General features: G+C 39.8%; 1 protein-coding gene across 5 annotated transcripts in view; it reads right to left on the minus strand.

Annotated features, from left to right (window-relative positions):
• The window catches only part of LOC130930894 (CAP-Gly domain-containing linker protein 4-like), a 66,860-nt gene that overhangs the window by 35,221 nt on the left and 18,876 nt on the right, over positions 1 to 12,763 (minus strand). For 4 of the 5 annotated variants that reach the window (XM_057859173.1, XM_057859175.1, XM_057859171.1 and 1 more), the window contains exons 7-9: positions 9,682 to 9,927; positions 6,652 to 6,790; positions 6,407 to 6,538 (exon numbers count right to left, since the gene is read on the minus strand). In XM_057859173.1, the coding sequence (XP_057715156.1) occupies positions 6,407 to 6,538; positions 6,652 to 6,790; positions 9,682 to 9,927 (517 nt within the window). The remainder of the gene's footprint in view (positions 1 to 6,406; positions 6,539 to 6,651; positions 6,791 to 9,681; positions 9,928 to 12,763) is intronic. The other variant, XM_057859172.1, reaches the window with a different exon arrangement.

Consider the following 12,763-nt stretch of genomic DNA (forward strand, 5'->3'; position numbering starts at 1 on the left):
TGCTGTCATGCTCTCACCTCGAGTTGGGGTCTAGGGGTTTAAAAAAATCTTTTTTTAAATGCCCTCCTGTTCAAAATTTTTCTTCCCCCAGAAAATAGAGATTTTAAGGTTTCCAATGATGTATCACACATGCAAATAGGACTATTTTGAAATTTGGCCAAATTGGGGGGGTCTCTGAGCAGAACCTCAGTGTTTTCCACCATTTACATACTAAGGATGTTCACGATCGCGTGGTAGAAAATTCACGTCATTTTCAAAGGACCGGAATTGTATTTTGAAGACATATTTATTCATTTCCACTTTTGATACATAATGGCTGCACAGCAAAAAAATAACACAGATGTACAAGGATATTGCCAAAAGAAACTGAAGTATATCATTTATTCTACGTAGCATTGCAATACAGACGGAAACATCAGAAGCAGCTGGCAGGAGAACTTTCTATTAACTACCATGATAAGGGAACGGTAAGCGCGAAAATGTCGGCAGTAAAGAAACATTTGACATTTAGATGTTCTTCCTTCCTTAAAACATTGCCACGTTTTCGGATCATGACTTCGTATCGATAGATCCTAAAATCCAGGTGACTCGGGCTCTGCTGCAAAAATTTGTGATAGGGTCATCTCTAATATACACAAATGAAACACAAGGGGTCAGATGGTTAATTGTAGTAAATCCTTTAAAGTGGAAGCTCCATTATTTAATTCACAATGAATATGCTCCAAAGGTGATGTGCAATGCAAGTATAGGTAATATCAGCCTGATAGTTGTTAATATTGAGCATTAGAGGAGTGCCCTTCATGCCGACTCTAGCAAGAATCATCTCAGAATACAAAACATTTCTTGCCACTTGACATTTAGCGTTCAGGGACCTCCCGTCTTTCCATGCTTTGCACATTGAGATTCGCTTTAGGCAACCAGCAACACAGGATCCAGCTTCTCCTATTTTGTTTATGTTCCCAGCACTCTTTGAGCCTTGAACTACAGATGAAATACCAGTAGCTTGACTTTTTTCTGACTTGAGGATTAGAGGATTTCAAAGTGACCCACGACAAGGCTGGCTGCATTGTTGAGCTGGTAAGTCGCAAAAACTCAGGTGGCATTGAGTATCTGGACTGTAAATGTCCAACAAAAGCCCTGAGAAAGTTTGGTCATAAATTAGTCTGGTTCCTGGGGTGTAAGGAGGTGCTGACAAGCACAACCTCACATTTCTTATACACCACACATACATACACACTCACACCTAGTGATGAATTGCCGCCAAGACTATTCAGCCTGTCTATGCCCTGGTTATTAAACTCTACTTAATTGGACTATCAATCACAGCATTCCATTGGCTACTCTAAGGTCCACAATTCCAGTCACGTAAAGATCAATCAGCCACCAAAACCTCTGAATATTACCACTCTACAATAAATCTGTAAACCCTAAAGGGCCCACAAACCACAAAAACCCACTAAGAGAAGTTCCGACCATATTCTAAGGTCACTGGACTATATTACTGGCCAATATTAGTCAGGAAATGAGGACATGAACCAAGGACTGGTCTTGTCGGCAGTCTAATATATGCACTCTCTGTGTATCTGCTCTTCAACACCCAATAAAATTAAAATAGACACATAATCCATTATCTTCTCAATTTATCCTATGCAGGGTCACAGCTTGCCGTCTGACAAAACAAGTTTTGAGAGGGGCAGACAGAGAACAGACATCAATATCATTATAAAAGATGGATTTCATCTATTTGCACTGAGACAGCAGTAATACAGTGAAGAAGGGACAAAAATGAGCAAAAAAATAGGACACGACAGGAGGAGTTGCAACTTTGTGACAGAATAAAGTAGTAAGCCTGCAGTCCCAACGGTGCGCATGGTTTGATTGGCTACACAGTGCTTATCACACTTGTAAGGCATTTACATGCAAACAAGAGGACGGTCCAGTAAGATAAAAGGGATCACGGGGGCTGTGTCCAGCAATTTGTGATAAACAGCAAGCCGTTTATGTGGATCTCAATCACAGACTCAGAGACCAGAAATAGCGAAAAGGTTTTTATTTAATAAAAAACTACAACAAAGGAAGTACACCAAACAGTACGCGAATTTAACAAAGTATAACTGAGGGAGCACAGAGTCCAATAGAAAATAGAGCACAAAAAACCAAGATTATTAAAGTAGGATACAACTGTAGGAAACGTTGGAGCACGAAGATGAGGGCACACACAGCAGTAAGCAAGGCAATTGTTCGACACAGCTGAAAGACACAGTCGTCCTTAAATACAGTGCGCTCCTAATGCATCACAAAGAACAACTGAGAACACAAACATGACTTGGGAAGGCCATTCTAGAAAATTACTTTTGCTTGCTTTATCAATTCTGAAGTGATTTTAAAGTTTATTTTGGATTATTGTCCTATAGAACATCCAATGGTGTCCAACCTTATTTTGATATTTTCTGAGTTATGTGTTCAAACCTCTTCCTGAGAGTTTCAATTAACCTTGTGCAGCGCACCAGTACCATTTATAGCAGAGTTCTTCCCATGTGGAGCATGCTCTCCCTATCTTTGCAAGGGTTTGCACTGGGCACTCTGCTTTCATCCCACATTCTGAAACTATGTATTTTAATGGTAGACATCTAGGTGCAACAATATGAGTGAATGGTTGTTAGCCTCCACAGCATATGCTTTGCATTCAGCTGAAAAGTCCTCCAGGGTGCACCTCGCTTCGTGCCCATTGTTAGCAGGTATGATAGCATTCCCACAATAATTGTGAGGCCAAACAGTATAGAAGGGAGCACAGCTGTTACTTTTATCTTAATCCACAGGTTGAACCTTTTTATGGATTAAATCACAATAGACGTTACACCACACTGCTGGCCAAAAAGTATTTGCACCCCTGCAACTCTGTCAGATAATGCTCAATTTCTTCCAGACAATGGTTGTAATTGCAAATGCTTTGGTAGTAATAGCTTCATTTTTTTTCTTGCAATGAAAAAACTCAAAAGAGAATAGAATTTTTTAAAAATCATATCATTTACACGAAACTCCAAAAATGGGCCGGACAAAAGTATTAGCACTCTTAGAAAAATCATGTGATGCTTCTCTAATTTGTGTAGTTAACAGCACCTGTTACTTACCGTGTGCAGTGTCATCAAAAAGTGTAAAGCCCATGGCACTGTGGCTAACCCCTCTAGATGTGGACAGAAAAGAAAAATTGACGAGATTTTAACGACAAATTGTGTGGATGGTGGATAAAAAACCTTGGCTAACATCCAGACAAGTTCAATCTGTCCTGCAGTCCGAGGGTACAATAGTGTCAACCCGTACTATCCGTCGCCGTCTGAATGAAAAGGGACTCTATGGTAGGACAGCCAGGAAGACCCCACTTCTTACCCAGAGACATAAAAAGCCAGGCTGGAGTTTGCCAAAACTTACCTGAGAAAGCCAAAAATGTTTTGGAAGAATACTCTCTGCTCAGATGAGACAAAAGTAGAGCTTTTGGGAAAAGGCATCAACATAAAGTTTACAGGGAAAAAAAAAAAGCTTCAAAGAAAAGAACATGGTCTCCACAGTCAAACATGGCGAAGGTTTCCTGATGTTTTGGGGTTGCTTTTCTGCCTCTGGCACTGGACTGCTTGACCGTGTGCATGGCATTATGAAGTCTGAAAACTACCAACAAATTTTGCAGCATAATATAGGGCCCAGTGTGAGAAAGCTGGGTCTCCCTCAGAGGTCATGGGTCTTCCAGCAGGACAATGACCCAAAAAACACTTCAAAAAGCACCAGAAAATTGTTTGAGAGAAAGCACTGGAGACTTCTAAAGTGGCCAACAAAGAGTCCAGACCTGAATCCCATTGAAAACCTGTGGAGGGATCTGAAAATGGCAGTTTGGAGAAGGTACCCTTCAAATCTCAGAGACCTGGAACAGTTGGCCAAAGAAGAATGGTCTAAAATTCCAGCAGAGCATTGTTAGAATCCCATTGATGGATACAGGAAGCGGGAGAGAGACATAATCTCTCCAGCGTGTCCTGTGTCTTCCCCGGGGCCTCCCGCTGGCGGGACATGCCAGGAATACCTCTCCAGGGTGGCGTCCAGGAGGCATCCTAACCAGATGGCTGAGCCACCTCAGCTGGCTCCTCTCAACGCAGAGGAGTAGCGGCTCGAAACCGAGTCCCTCCCGGATGACCGAGGTTCTCACCCTATCTCTAAGGGAGAGCTCGGACACCTAGCGTAGAAAACTCCTTTCGGCCGCTTGTATCCAGGATCATGTTCTTTCGGTCACGACCCACAGCTCGTGACCATAGGTGAGGGTAGGAATGTAGTTCGAATGGTAAATCGAGAGCTTCGCCTTTCGGCTGAGCTCCTTCTTCACCACTACGGACCGGTGTAGAGGCTGCATTACTGCAGACGCTGCACCGATCCGCCTGTCGATCTCCCGTTCCCTCCTACCCTCACTCATGAACAAGACTCCAAGGTACTTGAACTCCTCCACTTGGGGCAGGATCTCCTCCCCAACCCAGAGAGGGCACTCCACACTTTTCCGACTGAGGAACATTGTCTCGGATTTGGAGATGCTGATCTTCATCCCAACCGCTTCACACTCAGCCGCGAACCGCTCCAGTGAGGGTTGGAGGTCATGGCCTGATGAAGCTAAAAGCACCACATCGTCTTCAAAAAGCAGAGACGCAATGCTGAGGTCACCAAACCGGAACTCCTCAACGATTCGGCTGCGCCTAGAAATTCTGTCCATAAAAATTATGAACAGAATTGGTGACAAAGGGCAGCCTTGGCGGAGTCCAACCCTCACTGGGAACGAATTCGACTTACTGCCGGCAATGCGGGCCAAACTCTGACAACGGTCGTACAGGGACCGAACAGCCCTTACCAAGGGGCTCGGTACCCCGTACTCCCGGAGCACCCCCCACAGGACTCCCCGAGGCACACGGTCGAACGCCTTCTCCAGATCCACAAAACACATGTGGACTGGTTGGGCAAACTCCCATGCACCCTCGAGGACCCTGCCAAGGGTGTAGAGCTGGTCCGCTGTTCCACGGCTGGGACGAAAACCACACTGCTCTTCCTGAATCCGAGATTCGAAATCCCGATGGACCCTCCTCTTCAGTACCCCTGAATATACTTTACTGGGGAGGCTGAGGAGTGTGATCCCTCTATAATTGGAACACACCCTCCGGTCCCCCTTCTTAAAAAGGGGGACCACCACCCCGGTCTGCCAATCCAGAGGCACTGTAACCGATGTCCACGCGATGTTGTAAAGGAGTGGCTGTGGAGTGGTATCGTAATGGTATTGGTATCGGCCGATACTGCACAGCCAAGTATCGGTATCGGGGCCAAAAATGGCATTGGTGCAACACTAATTACTACCAAAGCATCTGTAATTGCAATCATTTTCTGGAAAAAAATTTGAAAATTACCTGACAGAATTGTAGGGGTGCCAATATTTTTGGCAAGAAGTGTATATCAACTCCACAAGATGTTTGATTACTCATTTGCTTATTTTGTTGTTGTTTTTGTGATTACTGTACTAGTGGACAACCAAAAAAACCTGAAATTAACATAGTAAGAGCATTGCAACAAAGCAATCATAAATCTTCACGCTAGGTGACATGAATTCAGATATCTGCTACTCCACCATCTCGTACTGCCCATCACTAATCATCCAAAATTGAGCAAGCTTTTTTTTTTTTTTTTTTTTAAATCATTAATTTTAGTATCAATTGACTTCCTTTAAATTTGATATGTAGTGTATTGTCATTCAATTTCCATTACTTGTCATGTAGTAAACCGAGTTCAACAAAATTTAGGAACGGATTGTGGTAAAGCCCCAAAATGTTCCATGTCAACAGTGCACCAAGCTCCAGAAAAAAAAAAACTTATTTTGTTGACAAACCTCCAACTGCATTTCTTAAATACTTTTATTAATTCTGAAAACAAAGGATTTAATGCAAGATACGATACATGACAATGTGCTTATGTTAAATAAGCAATGTAAAGATTACTTTTGTAATGATCCATTTTACAGTACATGTCACTAGGGCTTTACAGCCGTAGGGATGAGTGTTACCGCAGAGACAAGCAATACAGTTAATGTGGAACTGAGGTTGATTAACAACACTGCTGTCATATTGAGTATATCTTCCCCTGAGTAATAGGAAGGTTGCTGCTGCTGCGGCACTTCAGTTTATGTCCCAAAACACTCAAGCAACAGCACTAAAGAGTTATTTCTTTAGCCAACTGAATATTAGGTCATCATTTATTGATCTGATGCAGTTAAGATGAGATTTTTTTGTCTAGTTTTTATGTGGATGCCTTATGGTTGTTGCAGCCCCCGCAAAAAAAAACAACAACAAAAACAGATAGACAGACAGACCCGAATACATACGTAATTACATACCTAACCTTGTGCTACTTTTGGAGGGAATGGGTGAAAAGTCAATGTGACGTTGGCGTGCAGGTGTAGACATCTTATTGGCACTTTTATATCTTTCCAAAGGTTTGCTTATCTTTGAAAGCGGAGCAAATACACCTATGGGGAAAAAAGACTGTAAAAATCAACTGCTCTTGGTAATGAATTAATTATACTAATAATTAATGTGAAATTGAACTGATGAAAGAGTAAAGGGTTTTGCTATGACCTACCATGTTTGAGCTGACAGGTAAAATACTGGACGCCTGCTACTGAGCCATTATTCTTCCCCTCAGGTTTGTCAAGCACTACTCCAGCCCAGAGACCACCAGAGAACTCTGTGTTTCCACAGAATTGAAGGGTTCCAACCTGCTAAGGTATTAACATGCATGCTTGACTGAAGGTGAGAACAATAGATAAAAACAGTGGTTTGTAGAACACACTTCAACCAAAAAACTGGTCAATACAAGCGGGCTGTAGTTTGTATGATCTTGTTGGACCAAATTTATCATTGACAAAGGCTTGTCACGTTGACAAATTCTTCTTAGTGACCTTACCAAAACACATTAGTGATACACAATTTGTATTCAACAAAGGATGAGCTGTCACTTTGATCACAAGTCTTTTTTCATTCATTCATTCATTCATTCTTATCTAAGTTTTGAGAACACATTAGCCGAAATATAGATTGTTTTATTCATGTGTAAGGAAATTATTTTCAACTTGAGCTAACACAGGCCAAAAAGAGTGCGATCCAATTCTATCTTCTTTCAGCTCCTTCTATTGCTCCTGGGTGCAATATGTTGTAGAAGAGAGTAGAGTAAATAAGTGAAAAAGATACAACCAGCGCCCAGGTCGAAATTGAACTGTTGATGACTCTATCTAGGCTTGGAGTTCTATTCAGGAGCAGCCTAAAAAATCTAGTGATGGTTCACTGTTTGAAAAAAGAAGTCACTGTTTGAAAAAAGAAGTAATGGTATTTTTGCTGATGTGTGAACAAACAATTTCTGTATATTTTATACACAATACCCAACATGTTCCATTTTATCTTCAAAATGTTCAATGCAATGTCACAGAATACTATATACAGGTATATATGTCAGGCATTATATGTCATATTGATAAGATAAAGTAAAAAATAAGATACTTTGAGGTACTTTGAGGTATGTTGTGTTAAATGCCGTTATACTCAATTGCCACGTTTACATGGAGCCAAATATTCCAATTCCAATTGGAATATTTGTTCAAACCGAATAAATTTGTTCCATATAAACACCTCAATCGGAATGAACAGGCCCAAACCGAATGGAATTTCATTCCGATTCACAGGGGTGGAATATTCCTTTTCCCAAACCGATTAGAAGTAAAATTATATCATGTAAACAGGGAAGCGGAATGGTGTCTGGTTGCGTTCTTTCTGCGCATGCTCTGTACTGACGTGGTGACGTCACTTGGTGACGTAAGTAACGTCACTTGCAACATGGCTTCCAAGCACACGCACAGCGCACCCACACAACTTTTTAAATGAACGGCGTATCATTCTGAAGTTTTGTTTCCACTCGAAAAGTTAAAACAGCAGCTGATCTGACGATCAATCTCCATGTTTTGCAACGTGACGCTTTGTTTTGATTAATCTGCGCATGTCAGACGGCAGTTGTCAAACGTCCTTTCGGAATAAAGGCAGTCACATGTAAACGCTGGATCGGAATAGATGAAGTGACATGTAAACAGCTGATGTGAAATTTCCATTCGGAATGATTTGAATCGGTATGAATAAAAGTCAGCATGTAAACGTGGCTAATGACTATTTGGGCTTAAAAAAAAAAAAAAAAAAAAAACATTCGGGCTTTACTCGTGAGTGAGTCGCCTTGCTGAGAGAAAAGGGTGCTGTGGAAAAAGGAGGGAGGTGAGAGAAGGGGGATATCATGGCCGCCAAGGTCGCCCGCGTCCCCTCTCTTAACGCTAGCCCGCCATCCGAACTCAAAAAAAACAGATCGGGACTCGAAACAGTGCGCCGGGGTCCATCACCAGCAGCAGCATGAGAACAAGGAAGTGGGACCAGACCCCATCAGAAACTACAGGACGGGGGCAACGCTGCTGGGGAAGGAATTTTGACATAGCAAGAACTAGGTACTTTTTAATGCGACTATAAAAAAAAGGACTGGAGATAAAATGGCGGACGAGACTCCGGCGTCATAGTCGAAATCACGTAAGTGGGGTATGTCGTAACCCTGGAGTACTGTTAGTTTTGGACTATAAGGCCAACTTGACTATAAGCTGCCCCCGCTAAATTTTACAAAAAAAAAAAAAAAAAAAAACATTTATTCATACATAAACCGCCCTGGACTATAAACCGCAGGGGTATTCACAGCTAAAGACTACATTGCAAGAAAACACCTCCCTAAAAATAATTAAAATATCTTGTTTTTTGTGTAAGTCTACTAGAAATAAGTGAAATTAGTGCTTCAAGTAAATTTTACTCACTTAGATTTCTTGAAATAAGAAAGATAGCTAGCCGAAAATAAGCATAACAGACTTAGTTTAAACAATACATTAATAAATTTAATCTTTTAAAAAACTTTTTTTTTTTTTTTTTTTTTTTAGAAATGTTCTGAATTCAAGAATAGATATGGTTCAAAACATTATTTGAAAGCATTTTTTTCTTGATTTAGGTGAAAAATTACCAACTTTTAGATGTATGGGCTTGATAAGAACACATAGTAATATTTACTTAAAATTAAATGGAATTATCTGATGCATGAACCTGTTAACTACGGTAGTCTTTAACACTCAAAACAAGATAAAACAAGAAGAAATAATTATTTGACCGGATTTAAGAAAAATAATCTGAGATGTTATAAATTTGCAGTGAACTGTTGTCACGATACTAAAATTTTCAACTTGATATTGATACTCAAAAAAATACTTGATACTCTTTACCATTTCTGATACTACATGAATAAAAAAAAACACATTAAATGTGTGTTGTTGTTTTTTTTATGAACTCTTTTAGTGCTTACGTTAGACGTCCAATCGTACGGCTTTTGAAAAATAAATTAAAACACATTAAATGAGTTTTTCAGGAGAGGAGATCTATATACTAGTATATACATTATACCGTATATTTATTTAAAGGCTTAGATGATGAGCGTGTGTTTGTGCGTAGTTAAGGCCCACGTCCAAAATGCACAGCCCGCCACTGTCTTTAATCAAGAAGATTTGCGTTTTAGGAAAAGGTAGTACTGTATATAAATGCCACACACCTTTTGTCCAGCAATCATCACACGGTCACCAAGCTGGATTCCTATTGAGGCAAGTTTCAACCTGGCTTTGTCAGAAAGAGCAGGAGGGGTCTGGACTTGCGCTGTTAAATGCACGGAGCTAGGCTGTGGCAAAGCCTCCCTTAGTAAAGTCTGCAGCTCTTTGGCCAGGGCAGCAGCATCTGACATCTCTAAGGGCATGTCAAGGGGCTCGGGAACAACATCCGCTGGGTACTGCCCTTTATCGTCCTGTAGAATAAGCCCATAAACATAAGACATAATTTTGTACATTGATAAAAATGATGCTCATTGTTATAATTCACTTTAGATCATGTCACAGAACTAGAAATGATCGTAGAGACTTAACCCTTGTAAATGTCATGACTATTCAGCACAATGCTGTAAGACATAATTTCTTTTAATCAGTAGACAATTCTTTTTCATCTGACTCTAAACCCTAATCATGACAATGAAATCACAAAACTTCCCAAACTACACCAGACAAGTCACAACCTTATTCTTGGAATACAGATCCTTCATGCTGCATTATTATTAGCCAAGATTTTAGACAGTGTGTTGCAGAAAAGTTACTACCCCAGTTTTCTATAACTCCCTCCAGTGCATTATCACATTTTTGGTGATCTGCTGTTGATTTTACTAGACTTTTGTCAGCTCAAGTACCGTCGCTGTAAAAACAAACTGCACTCTCTTGCTGGTATTTACCTTTTTATTTTGTCTGTTTTTGATAGCAAATAAAGTGCGTTAAAACTAATTCCGCCTATTGCATAGAAAAGTAAATAACTAAGCTTCGGTTATACAGTATAAACAAATACAGAAATACTTAATGAGAAAACAGGACAGAAGAGCACCTTGGAGCTGATATATACAAATCAGAAAGGTAACAAAATGTAGCGTAATTGGAATGATTTTTTTTTTTCTCCGCAGGTAGGTCAATAAAATGTTTTAAAAGCTTTTTTGATCATCAAGGTTAACAACCTTAGCTAGGGCTTTTTCGAATTTTAGTTTATAGTAACAAACGGCCTGCAGCGTTCTTCACCATTAGTTGGTTTTTATTGGTAATTGGTCATTTTTGTGGCAATACATGAAATATTTTAGGATATTTCACTTTCTTTTGGTTTTGTTTTTCTTGAGCTGAAAAACATTATGAAACAAGGTAACAAGAAACTTGTAGTCTGTATTCCTTGTATTATTATAGTTATCAATATCATTATTTTTACAATTGTTATACAACTCCTAGCAAAAAGTATGGAATCACCAGTCTCGTACGAGCACTCACTCTGACATTTTATTATGTAGAATAAGCTCAGATAAAGACCTTGAAAAAATTATGAATTAGTTCAAAAGTGCAACTCTTTAGCATTCAGAAACACTAAAAGAAATGAATAAAAAACATGGTGGTGGTCAGTAAATGTTACCTTTATAGAGCAAGTGAAGGGAAATAAATATAGAATCACTTAATTCAAGGCAAGGCAAGGCAAGGCAAATTTATTTATATAGCACAATTCAACACAAGGCAATTCAAAGTGCTTTACATCACATGAAGATCATAAAAATCACATTTGAATCAATACAACGTAAAAACCAAGACAATCATAATCGGAAATAAAATTATACATAAAATCGCATTTAATAACAAATAGAATAAAAATAAATAAATTAGAATAAATTAAAAATCTACTACTCACAATAATAATTGAAATCAGCAATGGAGATAAGCACAAGAGGAATAGAAAGCAAGTAGATTGAAATATATAGACAGTTATGGATATGCAGTGCTAAACAAAAGCGTTTTTAGCCCTGATTTAAAAGAGCTAACAGTTTGAGCATACTTCAGAAGTTCGGGTAACTTGTTCCAGAGGTGAGGAGCATAATAACTAAATGCTGCCTCACCCTGCTTGGTTCTTGTTCTTGGAACATGCAGAAGACCGGTTCCAGACGACCTTAGGGGTCTAGATGTCTCATAGGAATCTAACAAATCAAGCATGTATTTTGGTCCAAGGCCATTAAGTGTTTTGTAGACGAGCAGTAGTATTTTATAGTCTATCCTTTGCCTCACTGGAAGCCAGTGTAGCGATTTCAAAACCGGTGTAATGTGGTCCAGCTTCCTTGTATTTGTGAGGACTCTGGCTGCAGCATTCTGTACTAGCTGCAGCTTCCTGACTGATTTTCAAAGGAAAAATATATGGGATCATGAGAAACAAACAAAGAAATACCAATCAAAACACATTTCTAGTATTTAGTTGCACCACCTCTGGCTTTTATGACAGCTTGCAGTCTCTGAGGCATGGACTTGATGAGTGACAAACAGTATTCTTTATCAATTTGGTGCCAACTCTCTTTAATTGCAGTTGCCAGATCATCCTTGCAGGTCGGAGCCTTGCTGTGGACCATTTTTTTTTTCCCCACCACAGGTTTTCAATAGGGTTGAGATCTGGGCTATTTGCAGGCCATGACATTGACTGGATGAGTCGTTCTCCAAGGAATGCTTTAACAGTTTTAGCTCTGTGGCATGATGCATTGTCATCTTGGAAAATGATTTCATTATCCCCAAACATATTTTCAATTGAAGGGATAAGAAGTGTCTCTATAATTTCAATGTAAACTTGTGCATTTATTGACAATTTAACCACAGCCATCCCCCAGTGCCTTTGCCTGATATGCAGCCCCATATCATCAAAGACTGAGGAAATGTTGATGTTTTCTTCAGGCAGTCATCTTAGTAAATCTCACTGGAACGGCACCAAACAAAATTTTCAGCATCATCACCTTGTCCAATGCAGATTCTTGAATCATCATTGAAAATAACCTTTATCCAGTCATTCGCAGTCCATGATTACCTCTCCTTAGCCCATTGCAATTTTGTTCTTTTCTGTTTTAAGTGTGAATGATGGTTTCCTTTTAGTTTTCCTGTATTAAAATCCCATTTCCTTGGGGCGATTTTGCACAGTTCTGTCACATACCTTGACTCCAGCTCCCTCCTATTTCGTCTTCATTTGTCTTGTTGTACAGCTTCTGTTTTTAAGACATGTGGCCTTTAGTTGTTTGTCATGACGTTTGGATGTCT

Source organism: Corythoichthys intestinalis, chromosome 15 (genome assembly GCF_030265065.1).
Source record: "Corythoichthys intestinalis isolate RoL2023-P3 chromosome 15, ASM3026506v1, whole genome shotgun sequence".
Taxonomy (NCBI): Eukaryota; Metazoa; Chordata; class Actinopteri; order Syngnathiformes; family Syngnathidae; genus Corythoichthys; species Corythoichthys intestinalis.